At 37.0% G+C, this 20,309-nt stretch overlaps 1 protein-coding gene across 2 annotated transcripts; it reads left to right on the top strand.

Annotated features, from left to right (window-relative positions):
* Positions 1-15,434: 15,434 nt before the first annotated feature.
* On the top strand, positions 15,435-19,607 carry LOC127882033 (G-protein coupled receptor 157-like). 2 transcript variants are annotated; one of them, XM_052430419.1, is made up of 5 exons: positions 15,435-15,570; positions 16,046-16,269; positions 16,782-17,000; positions 17,337-17,530; positions 17,754-19,607. In XM_052430419.1, the coding sequence occupies exons 1-5, from the start codon at positions 15,530-15,532 to the stop codon at positions 18,309-18,311; spliced, it is 1,236 nt and encodes a 411-aa protein (XP_052286379.1). In that variant the 5' UTR covers positions 15,435-15,529; the 3' UTR covers positions 18,312-19,607. The 2 variants fall into 2 exon arrangements, with proteins under 2 accessions (XP_052286379.1, XP_052286378.1); XM_052430418.1 differs by having other exon boundaries at positions 17,319-17,530.
* Positions 19,608-20,309: the final 702 nt, after the last annotated feature.

Below are 20,309 nucleotides of genomic sequence, written 5' to 3'. Positions count from 1 at the left end.
GAATAGGATTGGGTTGAGCAGGATTAAATCCGCAATTAAGTATAGAATTGAGAGTACCTCTCATCTTCGACAAAGCTTCACACATCAGTAAACCGCTCGACATGTTACGGTCACATTTCAACGTGTAAACGATTCTGCTTCCTGTATAATTTCACGTCCGAGTTTAATGCGAGCAGTGAAGTGGCGTCTATTTTGTCTGGAGCCTGTAAAAGAGGCCGCCATGTCACACTTTATCGAACGCTTGTCTCCCATCCAAGTAGCACACGTATAGCATTGATCCATGTTCACGTGCAAAATAAACACTTTCACGTAACGTGAATGACGCCATCAGACAGCCAAGGCACTCCTGGAAACCACACTATTGAATGTTAAGGTCGGCCATCATAGTTCTACTACATCGTTGTAACAGCACATATTCAAATAGCTTTATCACAATAGAGGTAAGGGTTATAGCTCTGTAGCTATCCGGATTGTCCTTTGGTTTCGATCCTCCTTTATGTAGGGTAATTATGACACCACACTTGAGAATGTCAGGAATGTACACTGTACGAAGAATTGCAGTAAAGAGATTACCTAATAATGTCGAAACAGCACTCGCTACTGGCTTGAGATACTCGTAGGTTATACCATCATATCCAGGAGCCTTTTCCTTTGGGCAAGAATGTATATACCTCTCAATGTCTTCGGGCATTACTGTGGCATTGCTGTCAGGTATCAAGTTCTTACGCAATTTACCGACGTTTTGTGACACATGATCAAATCATTTGCCATCAAAATGTTCAGAGTTAGATGGCAATATAGTATTTCAAAATAAAATCCCGATTGTTCCGTAATCGCTTTCTGGTCACGATGTACAATTTCACCGAACGTGATACCAGATGTGGACTTATTACAGCTATAGGCGATACAACGTGTGTTGATCTGTTTACAGTTATCATTTGTATTCATTTCTGCAGATTCTTGAACATCCCGGTTCAGCTGCATCATATGCTCACTTCCTGCCTTTTTATGGTCTCCCCGGAAGTGCCTCTTTGCCTTCTATAGGACATATACTCTGTGTTAGTTTTGTTCCCCGGACGTCCAGCACTACACCACTGGTATATATTATAACGCACCCGTCTGGTATCTACGAAAACCACTATCATATTACGGCTTTAAATGAGACTGAAATGGTCTATGACCGATACAAGTTCCTGCCGGCTCTGTCAGTACGTCACATAACATATTATATGTTGAGTCAATACTTTCTTTACTATCGCACACATATGTATATTTATAAAAAGAGTTTGTTAGATTTCCAACATAGTCAATTATTTATGCATCCGTGGCTCTTTTCCAATCAATACCTTTAAAATATTCTTCACTGACGTTGACGTTACCGTCTGACACAGGAAATTTTATGCTAACTGCGATCGGCCTATATCTAGATACATTAAGACAATCATCATCTAAACTTTCACAATGCGAAACGAGATCAATACAATCACTAGATAAACAAATATAGTCAATCACTGATTCATATACATCATCATATGATACAAATGTAAAATGTCGTACCCTTACACGCTGACAATTAATTTACGTGTATATTCTGCGAATCTGAAAAGAACTGCCTAAGAAGCAAACTTCTTGGTTTGTCATCAATTACAGAACAATTAAAATATCCATAAAAATAACCCTACCTAACTCACAATAGACACACCAAAGTTCGTACAATTTATGCACGTAATCCTTGTATATCACATTAGAATGATTGGTACACGGCAGATACACTTGGAAAAAAAATACATAATTACTTGGTGTTATTTGAAATTGTATACTCATTATCAATTTCAAGTGGCGAAACTCTGTTATTAAGTTCATGTCGCCAAAGTAGGGCTTCTCCCCCTTTACCAATTCGCCGCTGGCTAGGCAATAATAGATCATTATCACACTTAACACTATACCTATAGTTTTTAAAAGCAGAGTCGAGAAAATATACACAGTTATGAAGCAACCAATGTTCAGTAATACCACAAAACAATTTATGTGAAGGTTAGTCAATGTTTTACACAAATATGATGCGCTTGACATAATTCCAGTTGCATTCCATGTCAATAGTTTTAACTTAAAGTCTTCCATTTCCACACATTTAATGGAACAATTATCACACCCATCCCTCGGGTAAGTCCACCTCCCTTTCCAGACTGCTGAATCGATTCGTCCAGGGGAAGTTATCATAGGAGTCGTAGCGAGGAGCGTCCACCCGATCGTCCACCCGATCGTCCGAACGTTTACGACGCTCTCGAAGTCTCGGCGACTGCTCTCTCTCTGCCCGTGTACGCCATGGCCTGCAAGAAATATATCTCGGCCAAAGGTCATATTCCACAAGCTTTCCTGGAGTTGACTTTGAGGGGAAAGCACGCAGCATTGACTCAGCTGGGCCTTTTCGTTCTATAACTTTTTTTAAGAATGTCCGTGTAAACCTTTTCACTTAGGCCAAGTAGACAGAAACGACGCGTCCGCCTGCGTCATTTCACTTCAAAGTCGTCCCCTCCTGCCAGTCACGTGTAGCTTTGTCATTTGACCGCTCTGTGACACGTACCGGTATCGGGAGTTGCACTGAAGTTTCCTGGTACGAGTGCTCTGTCGTCGTAGGGACACGACGCGAACGGGCATGATTGCTCAGCTTATTAACATCGTGAGTTTTATCGGAGAGGTTCATCACACTGATTGTCAATCACTTCCGGTACAGAACTAACGTCGCTCCTTATGTCAGGCGAACCTATGACCGATACGAAGATCGGAGCCGCGGTGAATGTAACACTGCTATCTAACACACAATTTCCAGTGTATTCCATGTTTAAATCCTGATTATTGACACCATCTAACAACGGGTGCACCTCAAGAACCCTAAGCCTGTCATCTAGCTCAGTGATCCTCGCCACATATGCACTGACTAAGTTTCTAATTGTTGATCAAGTGCTGTTTGAACAGTCTTTTATAGCCTCATTACACATCAAAATTTGACCTTGATTGACCGTAGTGAGTCCTTTGTAGCTTCCGTTTCCTTCGTGCGCAGCATGTTACTTGCATGCATAGCTTGTTTGAGAATCAGATGGTCCGCCTGAAGAAATCTGGTCTTTCAGTATGCAGATATCACTAGAACACATACACTTCCCGGGTTGTTGACCTATTTCCAACCTGATTAACAGATTCTTTATCCGGATTTGCCGGCGCTACTGTTGATTTCCAAGCATTTGCCGAGCTGATCATTGAATTCAGCATGTACGGGTCTCCACCATCAGCAACCTCAGTAATAGCGTAAATGTCATGTGCGAGCCGAACCGGAAGTGGCTCGCCGCTCCGTGTTAACATTCTTTTCTTGAGCATCGCTACACGGGAGGTCCTCACACGTTTGCTTTAAGTGTTCAAAATATGTATTGCGTATCCGTTAAAGATCAATTTCACTAAAAGAAAATTCTCCACAATTTGCAAAACACACATATCTCTATGGAGCTCGTGAAAAAACTGTGAAAGTGTCAGAAACACCTCAAATGCCCGGATGTCGTCAGCTTCGAGATAGTCGATGTTTAGCGTCCCTTCGTCGCCATAAGGATCACAGTTTCGTGAGCACCCGTCTATGACCACCTGACCAGGTGAGCCGTTATTCATGATCCTATATTCCGTTATACGGTCTCTTCATTTATCCTCGCTTATCCAATCAAGCGTGAGGAAATATAGGCCGACCAGAGCGTTTACGTCGCTCACAATATAATGTTGAACTTTGACCTCGCAAATATATTTGCGTTTACACAATGAGGACAAATAAGTATCTGCTAAGTCAATATTACTTTGGTTAAAAGTTATGAGACTTTGTAATACTGTTTATCAACTCACAGTTATCACATTTATCCAAACAATATCCGTTTATTAAACACAAAACAATTCTTAAACACCAAAATAATACTCAGATCTTACATACATTTTACCACAACCGGAAGTGACAAATTAAAGTGACTTGCTAAAAACAAAAATAATTTATCAGCTATTGAAAACAAGCATTTGCTAAAGATATTACGTTTTCTTAACATGTAAATCAGCTGTAATACACTTTAAAGTGCGCATATATGCAAATATTTGTAAACAAAAACAACAACAATAAATTAAAACAAATACTTTTTGTGTACGTTGTTCATATTCCCCATTCTATAAGAACGACAGAAAGTAAATCATGTATGAGGCAAGTGACCAATTCAAGTACAAAACACATCAATGCGTACAATACATCACTAAACTTACGTCAAGTGATAAAACAAAATCCCGGGGTCACAACAAGTGTTAGGTTCATCAGCATGATGTGACCAAAATATCGGTTAAAACTAAAACCTTAAATAAATTCACACATAAAACGTGGTTTAAATGCTATTCTTGTCTTCGACACATTTAATTTTTATTATATTATTAAATACGAACAACAGTAATATTCAGTAACAATAGCATAAGACAAGATGGTTTTATCGAAATTTCTCCGATCTCTTTCAGCTTGATTCTTAAAAGTATTGTAATATTTGACACACAGAATTTGAAAAAATGTATCTTTTACACAATCATAACGTATAGTTAATAAAGCAAACGTAAATCCGATTGTCGTTTTGTATCGACCTGATAAACCAATTACACTGTTATCACTTCCTGAACAACGAGCTGTCGTGATATACTTTTACTCACTATTGTGAGTAAATCAATTATTCTCTAATCTAAATTGCTTCAACGACCTTTCTTTGCTGCCAACAAAACCTCGAGTGACAAAAAACGCCTCTATACACCTTAATAACGCCACGAAACCTTGCAATGCTCGAGCTAATTTCCCGCTAAATCAAATCGTAAAACGAACAAGTACGATTAATACCGAAAACTATAAATAGAACCAATTTAGAAACGTGAATAATTTCATTTACTCACTATTTCATTGTGAGTAAATCAATTATTCCCTTATCTAAATTGTTTAAAAAAAACGAACAACAACACAACAGATAGGAATAAGGCATGTTATTGGCATAATATCGAGTAAAACAAAGAGAGGTTCTTGTATCAATATAAAATTATGTAATTTTAAACGAAGTTATGAAAATTAATTAAATCGAAAGTATACTTAGCCAATTTTATCTACATTCTGCACTATTGCAAACATCTAGACAGCCAGACGTCTATCCTCATCCTCTAACAGCAACCGACATCAAGATGAGCGCTTCTTCTGCAGGGCACGTACCTTGGCATTCCGCCAATTGCAGAGCACATAACTTGGCATTCCGCCAATTGCAGAGCACATAACTTGGCATTCCGCCAATTGCAGAGCACATACATGTAACTTTGCATTCGATCAATTGCAGAGCACATACATTTAACTCTGCATTCGACCTATTGCAGAGCCAATAACTAGGCATTCGGGCGATTGCAGAGCACATAACTTGGCATTTCGCCAATTGCAGAGCACATAACTTGGGATTCCGCCAATTGCAGAGCACATAACTTGACATTCCGCCAAATGCAGAGCACATAACTTGGCATTCCGCCAACTGACATGGCGCCTTATCTATGATCGCTCCGCCCACTAGAATTAATCCACCAATCAGCGATCGATTAAACGGGCGCACTCGTTAGCAACGACCTGTCCGCCATTTTCTAGACAAGCTACATGTTTAGGTTCACTTTTATTCCAACGAATTTCTTTTGTTTTCCTCTTTAAAAAACGATTAAAAATGGTTAAACGGTGTCAATGGGGATTATGTAACTCGGACAATCGATATCCTGACAGATTAGTTGGTGACATTGAATTAATTTCGTTTCTAAAGCCGAACAAAGATCGGGTACATCGCTTTGCCGTATCATAGACATGTTCATCTGCATTACTTTACGAGAACTGAAACCCAGCATGAAGCCTAATTCATGCTGTGTTTTATTACTCTGATAGTAATGCACTTAATTGACATCATACATGTTATTTGAAGGTGACATGCGATATATTATTTTATTAACGGTATCTACACATTTGCAGTCATGTGGTGTCACCAATAAACGCTTTTAATCCACACTAGGAGCTCGAATGCCTAGATCTCATTTTTTAAACGAGTTTCGTTTATTTTATTCGGATTAAAAAACGGAAATGAAATATGGCAAAAACGGTGTAAAAAGGGTTAATGCAACTCTGACATTTGGTATCCAGAAAGATAAGTTAGATGAATTAAATTTATACCATTTCCAGCGCGGCAATGCGGTCTTGACAAGAGAAGTGGAAGCTTCAAGAATTACCGATATCCCCTTTATAGAACATTAATTTATTTCACAAACTTGAAATGTCATATAAGCAATAACTAAACCTTATTAAGTATGTATTATGTCACGTGTGCATGTAAAATAATTGAGAATTTTGGTACCCAATTCGTGTAACTTTACGAAATCTCCGTTAAAAATCGCGTTTCTTTGTGTGTCAGAAACAAGTGAAAACCATTTTGTTATTATTTTAATAAAGACGTATCGATAAATGCTATTGTAAAAGAGTTATTATTACTAATATTAGTTAACCAATAAATGCGGTAACTTCGGGGAAGTCGGTACCTGCGCGAGCGTCTGATATTGGTAGCCTTATTAATTTATAAAAGCCTGACCGTATTCCATTTCGTACAACGCTAATTTTATATCAGACAATGTCCAAACTTACTGTGTTGTTTTTGCGCTTTAAATTATAGTGATTGATAAATGTCCCATAAGCAATGTTTAATATGATTAATAGCACTTTTATTCGCAATAACATGTGGGATTGAGGTACCCACCCGGCGTCAGAAAGCGCGTAAAACTTTACCGAATTCCCAGTTATAAAGCGCTATTTCGGGTCAAATACACGGGTAGGAGGGAATGTTTCGGTAATAATTTTGTTAATAACACGGGTCAATACCGGTGAAGTGTTAATTCATTGCAAATACCACCATTACACGTAATAACGGGTTCGATTTCGTTAAGCGCGCAAGCGTTTGAGAGCGTGTTTAATGTACCGATTTACCCGTTATAAATAGCTGATGTTCTCTTTAATCGTATATTTTTTTGCATTTGCAGAATAACTAAATGGCATCAACCCCTTTACAAGTGTAATATGGTGTTAAACAAGTCCATAAAATCATCCGGAATATCGCGTAAATCTATATGCAGTCTATAGGCAAAGAAGCCATTTTGGTGTCTAGGTTTTCTTCCCGCTGAGCCACGTGATTAAGTGGGCGGAGCGATCACTGATAAGGCGTCATGTCAATTGCAGAGCACATAAATTTACATTACGCAATTTGCAGAACACAAAACTTGGCATTCCGCCAATTGCAGAGAACATAACTTAGCATAACGTCAATTGCAATAAACATAACCTGCTATTATGCCAATTATCAAACAAATAACATGCCAATCCGCCAATATTAATCAACACAAATATTTATTCCGCCTACTACAGAGCACATCACGACAAACTAACATTCCAATAATAACGACGCGAAATTAGAACAAATAACTTATTATTAACCAAGTAGAATCTTTAAAACTATACTCATCAAAGTAGCCAAACATATTATTTTGCATTCAAGCTATTTAAATAGCAGCAACCTTGCTTATATCATGTATGCGAATAATACTTAATTTAAAACGAACATTAATGCATATAGATTTTCATAATCAAACATATGAGAAGACAGTCAATGAACTACAAATTGCAGAGCACATACATGTAACTAGTCGTTCGGCCAATTGCAGAACACATAACCTGCTCTTCCGCCAATTATCAAGCCATAACATGCCAATCCGTCATTATTAATACACACAAATAGTGTATTCCACCCACAACAGAGCACATCACCACTAACTGACATTCCACTAATTTAAACTCGACTTTAACACAAATAACTTATTATAAACCAAGTAGAATATTGAAAATTATATTCCTAAAAGTAACCAAACATATTATTTTGCATTTAAAACTATTAAAATAGCACCAGCATTGCTTATATCATGTAAACGAATAATACTGAATTAAAAGCAAACATAGATGCATATATTATAAAGGGGCCTTTTAACAGATTTTGGCATGTTTTGAAGTTTGTCATTAAATGCTTTATATTGATAAATGTAAACGTTGGATTTAAAAAGCTTCAATAAAAAATCAAGTATAAAATTTAAAAAAAAAAGAAAAAAAAGTATCCTGCAGCAGGGCTCGAACCAGTGACCCCCGGAGTCCTGGAGTAAAAACTAGTAAAACCAATTAGTCCGCTCGGCCATCCTGCCAAGTATACATGCATGAGGTATTTTATACTTTATATAAGCAATCTTCGTAGTTTCACAAAATTAAACGACAACAACAGAACTCTCCAAATTATTCAATCGTTTCGCGTTGCAACGCTTTATAATTTTCAGGATTTTAAATCGTCAAAAGATGCATATAATGGCTATATTAGACCATGGTACATGTTCAGTATTACTGTTTCCTCACAAATATCATAACTAAATCGAAAATTTGCGAATCTGAAACAACTTTTTTCAATTTTGTCAATTTACCAAAACGTGAAAAGATCCCTTTAATAATCTATGAACTACCGCGCGCGCTGCCACAAATGAAGATTACACACGATTAACGCACCCCACCAGACCGAAAAGAATGCACAGGACTTGTTTTAAATCTACGAACATAAGTGTAAGTACTTTTGCAAAACCGAACTAAACGAAATAAACACTCAGATGACGAATGTTCTATATAAATTATGCCTTATTCAAGTAACGTTCAAGTAAATTTGAAGGACAACTAGCATTAACTGTCCTGGCGATAACAACATTATTTCCTTCCCTAAAAACGTCTATTTTCAATTTTTAACAATGCGTGTCTAGAATATGAATATGGCATCTCTTTAGGAGTAAGCGCTTCAGAGATACGGAAATAAAAAACAGCAAACGATAAAACAAACAAACAACAAATTCTTAAATCAGCCAAAAAACTGTTTTCAGATGCATAACGCTATACAAATAATTTAATTATATCAGAAGAAATTGTTATCTTTTTATGTACGAGTTTGGAAACAGACCAAATACTCCCACTTAAACATAACATTTTCCAATCATTCTCACATGGCTTGTTTACATTAACCATCATAACAGACCAATTAATAGCATAACAGATGTTATTCAACTTAGATTTGTTATCATTCTTTAAAATATGTGCAAAGCAGGCAAACTTCCAACTTGCATTCAACACACCGCTTACTAAATTTTTCAAAAGCTATATAAGTGTACGTCCTAATCGTGGAAACGTCACGTCCGTTTAAGCTTCTCTGACAGCTGAAAACAGTTCTGGGGCCAACGTTGATGATCTCGAACATCCTGCCAGGTCTTAGTCATAAAAACATATGTAAACTTACAACAGAAAATAACACCTGGAACAAGCCATAAATGTATACATACTTAGCGATAAATCTTAATAGAAATACATATTTTCAAGAAGGTAAACAATTGCATGGATTATTTGTATTAAAAATAGTAAATTACAACGATATTTCAAATAACAAAGATGTTCAAAATAATAACAACATTTAAAACCAAGAGCTGTCAGAGGACAGCGCGCTCGACTATTCGAGTGCTTGACAGTATAACGTAAGCCATCATGGGGAAATTGTTCATATTCAATAATTTATTAGACGATCTTTCAAAACTAAAAAAAGGAAAAAAAAAATATTTATTTTTTTTTTTGGGGGGGGGGGGTAGGGGGGTGAGAGGGGGGGGGTTATTTATAAGATGATGTTTAAAAAAAAATTGGGGGGTGTGGGGGGTAGGGGGTGGGGGTGAGAGGGGGGTATAATGTGGGGTGGGGTAATTTATTAGATGATGTTTAAAAAAAATAAATTGGGGGGGATGGGGGGGGTAGGGGGAGTGAGAGGGGGGTATAATGTGGGGTATCGCGATCGTGTGGGATAAATAAAAGTACAAAGCGTTGTGTGTTCAGGTTCTTCCTTTTACTTCAGATTCAAATATAAACATGACGTATATAATCAACAACAAATATGGCGTGACGTCAGGGACGTAATACACTTAAGCGCGGCAAATAACGTTACGTTACATTCACAACATTCTGGGGGCCGCGAAAAGTGACAATTATTAACAATCAGAGGAGAATATGTATCATTTCTTATGAAATTCTGAATCATTCGTGACAATCGTAAGATTGCAGAAACACTAATTTGATCACGAGTATACACGTTAATTTGAAATGAATATCAAATGTTTATCACTCAGTTTCTTAACAACAATTTATTAAGTGTCTCTCGTATTTCAATTACATGTACACTCAACTGTCTATTTCGGTATTTCAATCACAATTGCGCGTTTAACCTTTAATACTTAAATGGTTTCTATTCAATATCATTGACTGTCTCTAATGGTTAGAGTTTGCACGTTGTACGTTTGGGAATAAATCGCCACTCTGTTCCATTTCTGCTGAGTTCTTCTTGTACGACTTGGTAGTTGAATAGCTTCTTAAGGTAATTAGCAGCAGCAATATAAGTCGTAGCATTGTCTAATACCATCACCGTGGGCAACGACTTCCGGCTGGCAAATCTCCGGAACGCTTGAAGGAACGAGTCGGTTGATAGGTCAGGTGGGGGTGGAGTAGGCGGAGGTTCGTCCGACATGTAAGAGCAGGACTGAAAGCCAGGGCTAATTGTCGCGTCATACACATTACCAACTGGCTGACTTCCAGACGACGTCTGCCTTTGAGCACGTGGGTGCTGTGGGCTGTTGTCGGTGAAGTTATCTGCACAACCGGGACAAAATGGAGTAGGTTTTTTAAAATATTTGAGGGTGACCTGAATAAGGATATTGGCGATTAGAACCTACCGATGTTTGCCTTTGATACGGAGACTCAGTCCTATTTCCGTTCGTATTTTGCGCATGCGACATTGACTGACTGTAACTACCACCATCGTTATAATCTCCTCTTTGGTTGTAGCTGTTGTCATTGCGTATATCAATTTCAGTTGGTGGATTCAACTGTAACTGAATACCAGATGTCGACTTATATGGGTACTGATTCTGTTGTGATTGTTGCACGGGCCTGAAACCATCTGTGTTCTGTTTATTCGCACTACCTCTCACAGGCATGGTACTATACCCAGACATTGGCGGAGTTTGTTCCAACTGACGCATGTCATATGCACTACTTTCTTGGCCGTTATTATATCCACTAGAGACATTATTAAGTGCTTGGTACCCAGTTCCGATACGATATTCTGGAAGTGTAGAGTATTTATCATGTTGCTCCAGAGTGGACGAAAACTGACCGGACCCGATGGGCGTGGGCGACATAGAGGCACTTATTCCGGGACCTTTCTTGATTGTAAGTTGCAGGATAATTGTGGCCCCGCAGACCACCTCCTGGGCTTCGTTGTGGCTGATGTTCGTGGCGTTAACGTTTCCTATCGTCAGTACAACATCGCCGGGAGCCAGGCTGTTAGAGTTCGCCGCCACACTTCCTGGCGTCACAGTTCTGTCGGGAAAGAAAGAAGAAGCGTCTGTGTTCAAACTATTGCTGTTGTGCTGCTGATTACTTGAATTTCTCTGGTCATCTCGTGGTAGATCGGTAGTATGCGGGGCTGCTCTCTTCTCCTGTTGATCTCGGAAAGCTCGTAAGCAACACAGCTGGATATCCAGTTCCGCTGAATACGTGTCTGTTTGAAAGATTTCTTCCTCCAATCCCTCTATCTCCGTTTGTGAAAGTATTTTCTCATTCAGTGTCTCTAGAATCGTGACTTTCGCTTCAATAGCGTTAAGAATAGCGTGAAAATCGGTCAATGAATCGTTCTCCTTAGATTGTTCGATTTTCTCCAAATATTTCTCAATGAAACGGCGGTCACCCTCTCTCTGTATCTGTATTTGCTGTAGATTCATTTTTTGTAACGGCACCAATATCGCAATCGTGTGGGATAAATAAAAGTACAAAGCGTTGTGTGTTCAGGTTCTTCCTTTTACTTCAGATTCAAATATAAACATGACGTATATAAACAACAATGCTTAATATAGTTGTCTGCTCTTGTTTATAGGTTGGGGTGTTGTTGGTAAACACGTATGCAAAATATAAAAGCAATATGTCAAGGGACAATAAAAATAAATGGGGTAGTACGAAAACTTTAACATTTGCTGCATATTCTAAGCGGAAAAGGGGCCATAATTATGACAAAATGCTTGAAAGAGTTGTCTGCTCTTGTTTATAGGTTAAGGTCATGTTGGTAAACAATGCAAAATATGAAAGCATTATGTGAAGGGAGAAAGAAAATATTTGGGGTAGAACGAAAACTTTAACATTTGCACGCAGACGCTAACGCTAACGCAGTCGCCGACGCCGGGGTGAGTAGGATAGCTCCACTATATATATTTGATATATAATAGTGGAGCTAATAAGTAATACACCTTTAACTCAACTTAAGACCAAATGAATGCGAAAACCCCCATTACCAGTAATGGAACAACCCATTTTCCCACGGTAAAATTGTTTACGTTCTAAATATATATCAGGGGGTCTTCTCCAAATAGCCATTTTCAGTGAACAATTCCTAGTCAACAACAGTCAATACAAGCATTAAGAACTTTGCTGGTAAATTTCTCTGCTCCGAAAATACTTTCTGCATTTTTACCTTGAACATAAATTCCTCTAGCCACAGAAAAAGCTAAAATTTCTTCAATATATTGGTTAAACACGGAATATCAAACAACGTAGGGAAAAAGGACTAGACGGCCAATATGGAGCGACTTAAGTGCCCTTTGCCATGCACTGTTCTAAATAATTAAAAAAAACTTCAGGAATCAGATATACTGGTGGAACGAGCCAATTATTGACATCAGACCAGTTTACAGAAAAAGCATATACAGCTTCAGTTAGCGGTCAAGAAAACAGAATTGTACCTTGGTAATTTTGAATTATAATCAATGGCAAATCTACCCACACGTGTGGTCCATACAAGCTGTCAATACAATTAAAAACTTCAAATGAAACACCATAATCACCATAATCTAGTATTCTACTTAAATCATCTGCTATCTTATTTCTATTTCGAGAAATCCATTTGGACTCTAATGAAATAACATGAGTTGCACAGATGTCAAAAATATATTCTGCTAAAATGTGCAAGTTTGTTTTCATGCTACCTTTTTCTATAATGCTTACACAATTGCAAGAATCTTGTGTTCCAAACAACCTTTTTCCCTTTAAAAAAGTTTTTGAAACAATAAAACGCATACCTTATAGCTAATAACTCTCTGTATGTGGACGTTTGTATTTGACGTGACTTGCAACGTATAAATGCAAAAAAACAATTCCTTTGACGCCAATTAGTGTTCCATGTGCCACGGAGATCGACCTCGATTGCACCGCTCAATTGATGAGTCTCGAGACGACTGTAAACGGTGATACATCCTTGTCCAGATGTATAAAGAACTGAAACGATACTAATTAAATGATGTAGGGTATGTCATTATGTATACTTAACATGCACGTGTGTGGCATATGAATAGTGCTAATTTTTTCATACAAATCAGGCGGTACGCCCCCAACGTCCATCAATCACTTTAAGTTGCTAAAAATAGAAACATTATTTTTGTTAATAGAAGATTCATCCACCACTACCAATCAAGAGAAGTGTACATGACTTCACTTACACCCCATACAATAATCGGTAGTAAAAAACGATTCAGGTTAAACCGCGAGCGGGGTACGCAACCCTACTGCTCATTTTTGTTTTCTTTCTTTTTTCTTTAAATGGCAGGGGGACGTACGAGGACCCATGGCCCAAGACCGGTGTCTAGGTGCCTTCATCACCTCCTCCCGAAACCTCTATTTTTAGAGAAATCTACAAATAAGCAGCTATTATTATATTGTAAAAATTAAGTATTCTTTAGCAAAGCGTGTAAATAACACATTATCAATCTCATTGCGCAAATTAACATAACAAACAAACATCAAAAGCATCCCGTACGCACCCCGGACATCAACAAGAATCAAACAAATCACTCAAACCATAAAAAGAGTGTAGATAAATCATAAGTATTCCAAGTAGTATATATATATGAGCCGCGTTCTGAGAAAACTGGGCATGGTGCATGTGCGTAAAGTGTCATCTCAGATTAGCCTGTGCAGTCCGCACAGGCTAATCAGGGACGACACTTTCCGCCTTAACTTGATTTTCGGCAAGGAGGGACTTCCTTGAAACTAAAAATACCATAAAAGCGGAAAGTGTCGTCCCTGATTAGCCTGTGCGGACTGCAGAGGCTAATCTGGGACGACACTTTACGCACATACATTAAGCCCAATTTTCTCAGAACAAGACACATATGCATATGACGAAATTTTGCAACAACTGTATTAAACCGACTTCCACATCTTACCAGTCACAACAAAACGAAATAATTAAATAATCGTTAAAATAAGAATACCTTTAACATTAATTCATTACGTAAGAAAACAAAAAATGACATTTAAACATACTACGATTTCAATTAATATGCGGGAAGTAAAATCTCCAGGATGTGAGAGTCTCAAATATGATACACATAGCTTAAAATTCACATTAAAACAAAATATGAAGTAAAAAATGAAACAAAATAATAAAGAAAACTTTGCTGCTTCAGACTTACATGAAAATACACCTATCGACTGTCTCGGTAAAGGAATCGGTTCGTGTTTAGATCCAATCTCACATGGGCTTAAAACTGAACTGAAAATAAACTTAACATCAACTTTATAATTGCAAAATTACAAGCGTAAAAGAAATGTAACCGATTATTTAGACATACAAATGGCCATTAAAGGCGGGCGGGAATTGTTATTACCCTTTCCGTTTCCTTATTTACACCTTGTGCCTGTCAAAAACACACCTAGAATGGCGACTCAATAAATTTGCAATCATATATACCACAAAACGAAAAACTCGTTCGCTTTCGACCTTTAAATTAATTCTGAAATGTAACTGTAAAAATTGAATTGCTTCTGTAAGCAGACGATTTAAACACAATGTTAGAATTTTGTCTGACCTTTTACCGCACATTCTCCTCAGTCCAGTCCGACTCGTCCTGGAAGCTTCTCTTCAAATCCTTAAATTAGTCGTCAAAATAGACCTTTTATTCATTCACAACTTTATTTTTCAAATTATTTTCTGAATCAAACATAGTGAAATAATCAAACGACCTTTCTTTGCCAACAAAACCTCGAGTGACAAAAAACGCCACTATACACCTTTATAACGCCACGAAACCTTGCAATGCACGAGCTAATTCCCGCTAAATCAAGTCGTAAAACGAACAAGTACGATCAATACCGAAAACTATAAATAGAACCAATTTAGAAACGTGAATAATGTCATTTACATTTAAGTGATAACTGCATCGTTGCATCAGAGTTATGTGATCGTTTGCACACTCGGAAGTTAGCATTCACATATGACTCATTGAAAGAAGTCATAGTTCACACAAAGTATAAGTGGAAATGTCGGATTCAGTTATGGATGTAGATATGGAACAACGTCTGTAAGTTTATGTTATTATTGTTCATACATAAGATTATAGCACATTTACTTCAGTTTATGTGATATTAATTTATTTACTGTATATGCAATTATACTATCCGCATATATATTTAATAATTTATTATGGTAATAATAGAATTATTTGAGCATATAACTATATTAAACAGATAAGAGAAACGATGCGTTATTCACTGCACAGTACAACATACGTATGTTAGCATATTTCAATCTTGAAGGATGTGATAGAAAGTGCATCGTTTACGAATCCGAAAATGACGGTTATAAACGAAAGAAAGCTTCCTTTAAACACAAACATCCAGTAATTGAATATTCCTTACATGTTAATAAATATTTACTCACATCTGCATATACGTGTCCTGTATATTACATAAAGTCGCAGTTTACTCGTAAAAGAATGGTCGTTTATGATCGGTACAGTGTCGAGTAAATTGGTTGATGTTATTTTTTTTTTAAAGGGAACTAACTGAGTCTCTTCTAAACGGATCGTTGCGTGAAGACACATCGAGTATTCCACTGAAAGAAGATATAAATCTGTCTGTAGTTTCTGCCGTAAGCTGTGTATTGTCAATGATAGGCGCAGTTCTCATCGTTATGACCTACATTTTCATTCCGTGCATACGAAATACGACCAGGAAAATGGTGACTTGCCTGACCATTGCCGATTTCCTCACACCAGCCGGTAAGATTAGGATTATGAAAGAAGTACAACAATAGCAGAGCTAACAGGACTTATACTATTATTATCATCAAGTCATGGTGACTTACTCTCAAAACGATATTTTTATCACAACTATTAATTTTACATAAATAGCGTGCAAAATCATGTAAATGGAGACGAACGATATTTTTGTCACAATTAACGATGTTACATAAATTGCGTGCAAAATAGTGTAAATGGATACGAACAATATTTTTGTCACAATTATTGATGTGACATAAATAATATAAATGGAAAAAAATATACGGTTGTATCAGTATCTTCCGTTCAAATAAATTTTCTGAACTTGTGAATTATATGAAGCTTGGTGTTCTATGTGTATTAATAATGGTTAACTAAATAAATAATGATCCAACCATAATATTCATGTATTTATAATTGATATTCGTCGTAAGCCAAATTAGCTAAGAAGCGTAACGCACACACTAACGGACATAAGTTTTCTATGTATGTACATATAAGTATGTTTATAGGTTACATGGCTGCCATTGCCTACTATAACCCTCACGTGACAAGAAGCGAGTGGCAGACATTCTGTGTGGTGCAAAGTGCTTTGACGACCTATTCAAGTCTAGTGTCGTTCAACCTTACGGTGGCGATTGCGCTGTATTTGTTCATATCAATCTACAAAGTAAGAATGTCTGATCAAAGATTTATTACCGTGTCAAACTTGGTGTCCTGGATCGTGCCTGGTAAGAGCGTCGTTATTTGATGTGTATTTCATTATTTTGATTTCGATATTATGAAGAGAAATTCTATCATAACAGAACATTTGAAGACAATAATCATATGCCATCCGGACTTGTGTTTACATAAAATAAATCTGAATGAAAAAAAAACAGTTTTTTAGCCTGACATGAAATTATGACACACCGGGTGTCTTTATAAAATGTGGAATATTCTCCGGCGGGGTGGGGGAGGGGGTTCTGACTATTATGAATGTCATTCTCTTATCTTGATGATATTCAATTTATACGAGCGATTTCCAATAAGTATGCTTTCTCACTTAGCCATCATTATCATCGTAGCGTTGTCCGATGAGATGCTAGGGCAAGTCGTTGATAATAAGGAACCCATTGGAACTGGACCTTGGTGTTGGATAAAATGGAGCCAATCCACTCGTAAAAAATCATTGATATACATGTTTGTGGCTGGAAAAGGCTGGGAGATATTATGCTACCTTCTGACAGCGTCGTGTTATGTTCTTCATAAACTACAGTTGGTATGTATAAAGCTTATATGCAGAAATAAGATCATTATTCGGTACCCCTTGCGTGTTTATATTACGAATTGCTACCAAAAATTGCATCTGTAATAAATCATATTCACCGCGTTATTATTGTGTATTTGATAATATAGGGAAAATGTTGTGACTCAATAGCTTTTGGCAATACAACGTTTACTTGTGTATTTGTGAAATTTAAACAAAGATTTTTGTGTTACAGTTTCTTTACCAAAGGTACAGATCATTGGCACAGGACAATCCTAATTTACGACCAGATGATATAAAATTCCTCTATATCTGGATAATATTGCTTGCACTCCGTATTTGGGGTACCATTCGGTTCTTCATGACATCAGTGCTTGGCCTAGAAAAAACCGTCTATGCTTTGCTTTATCTACAAGCCATCGGTGACCCTTCTCAAGCCTTCTTCAATTTCATTTTGTTCTGTATAGTGGACACCGAAGTACGTCGAGAGCTCTACTATGGCATCTTTTGTGATGCACCAGAAAAGGCAAAACGACATGCACTCAATGAACGAGATGTGATCTTAGAAGGCGATGAATTGGAATCCGAACAAACAAATTTGATCAGGTCGAACAGGCAGTTAGATTTTATTATTGGTGGAGATTGGTCGGATACTGAAACAACAGAATCGGATCAATCGTTGCAGGAAGTTGGTGCCAGCAATAAAACTTATGGCGCAGTTAACGAACATATGCCTGTAGCGATACATTCAAGCAGAACGGACAGCCCGTCTTCCGCGAAAATACAAATTTAAACAGTCTTAACTTAATAAACAAATATTGATTTTCCAAGCTGTGGACAACAAACATCAAATAGTGAACGAAAAAACATAATCACAAATACATTTGGGTTTATAGTCTTTTCACATACGTTAATGTCGCCATTACTCGATGCCATATATTTGTGCAAAACAACACCTTATTCATTGGATAAAATGAGTTGAGAAAAAAAAAGCATGAAGTGGCTTGATTTTCCTTCGTTAAGGTTTCGATTAGGCTTTCATAAAACATTTATCGATCAATCATATTATAATGTACTATATTCTTTTAAATATTCCAAATAAAAGAATATGACTAGAGTTATGGCTAACATGGTAACCGAAATAAACATGTTACAAATCTTTCTTCTCCAAAATTAATCGGGCTTGAGGTTATATGTATTGACATTGTTTATTGTTTATTGGGCCTCAAATTAAGGCGTTAAAATCATGGCTGACAGGGATAATCACGTCTTTCGATTGTTAAAAAGTAATCATATTTATATGTACAATGAATGATATTGCTTTATTTTGATAACTTCAGTAATCATGTTGCATACTGTGTCATCGTCTTTAACGTAAAAATCCTTAACCTTTGATGCAGCGTATATTAGCAAAATGGAATGACTTTTTTACATTTGTACTATGCATTTAAATACAGTGTAAGACACGACACGTACAATCTATTTTCGATTTAAAGTTAGGCGTCCGATGCTAGTTTCATTCGAAGCACAGTTTTGTTCAACATATCTTATTTTGAATAAATGAAGCATTCAGTATGTGTAATCATGTGTAAAGGGATACACTCATCACGCGATCGTGTTACCAAATCTCTACGGAGTAACCACATGTTAAACAAAACTTTAACATGACGAAAGATTAAATGCGATAATACCGGAACTTCATGAAGTTAAGCGGTGCCTCGGTGATATTTAATAAGTGTCATGGTAGATCGTATGTAGTTTTTTTAATATAAATACACATATATTTACTCAAATAGTGTCAATTGCAATTGGTATAGTAAAGATTCATCATTAACGTATATTGCGCTGTCTTACTGAAAGACCATTTAAACAATACAAAAGTGTTTTTTATCCCGATACTACGGCGTACATGTACGTCTTTCTGTTGTTTGCAGTAAGGATAAATTAGGGCCATATATTTTGTTCCATAAACGAAATTCTTTAAACATAGTGTTTTGCCTTTCAGCTTATCTGATTTACTCGGAGAATTGAGTTTTATCTCTCCGCGTTTTGAAATTTGATAGAACTATTTACTTCTGTCTATGGTATTTACCACGCATGTGAGTCTAGATCACTATGTGTGCTATCTACCCACTTGATGTTAAATAAATCGTTATCGTGTCGACAACGTATGCGGTTAACTGGTTCCCCGTTGAATATAACCGTTGACTATATAGAGAGTAACGATAGATAAGGGGAGGTAACCAATCTACGTATGCGGTTACATTCTTTCGTCACGCAGAGTTGTCGTTCATTGCTCTCACTTACAATCTCTCACAAGAAAATCCTACAAGATTTGGAAGGATTTGTATTTTATTGGTTTAAGTATTAAATTATGGAAAGTAGTATCATCTTCTTTTATATTTTTAAAATAGTGTATAAGTTAAGGTTCAAAATAAAAAAGAATAATTACCTAAATTAAAAAAAAGTAAAAGCAACAACGGTAAAATTATTGTACCACGTGGCTAGGCAAGTGATTGGTTATGAATGCAGGGATTTGATCCAGCAACGCTGGTTCCCGTCAAATCTCTGCGCGGAGGTTGAGTTCGTGTATGGGACTTTATTGTGAAAGATATGAGGGTTGACGTTTAAAACAAAAGAGACTAAATCGCATATTTTCGATTCATAAAGGCTCTAAAACCAGTTAATAATGCATTGACCGTTCCAAGGCGGTGACCCCAGCTTTATTCTTCTATGTGTGTATGTCGTTTCGTATTGTGCTGTTTCGTACTGTTTGGGTCATTGGTCGCTT

The sequence above is a fragment of the Dreissena polymorpha genome, chromosome 5, assembly GCF_020536995.1.
Source record: "Dreissena polymorpha isolate Duluth1 chromosome 5, UMN_Dpol_1.0, whole genome shotgun sequence".
Taxonomy (NCBI): domain Eukaryota; kingdom Metazoa; phylum Mollusca; class Bivalvia; order Myida; family Dreissenidae; genus Dreissena; species Dreissena polymorpha.
This window is presented reverse-complemented; position numbering and strand designations above follow the sequence as displayed.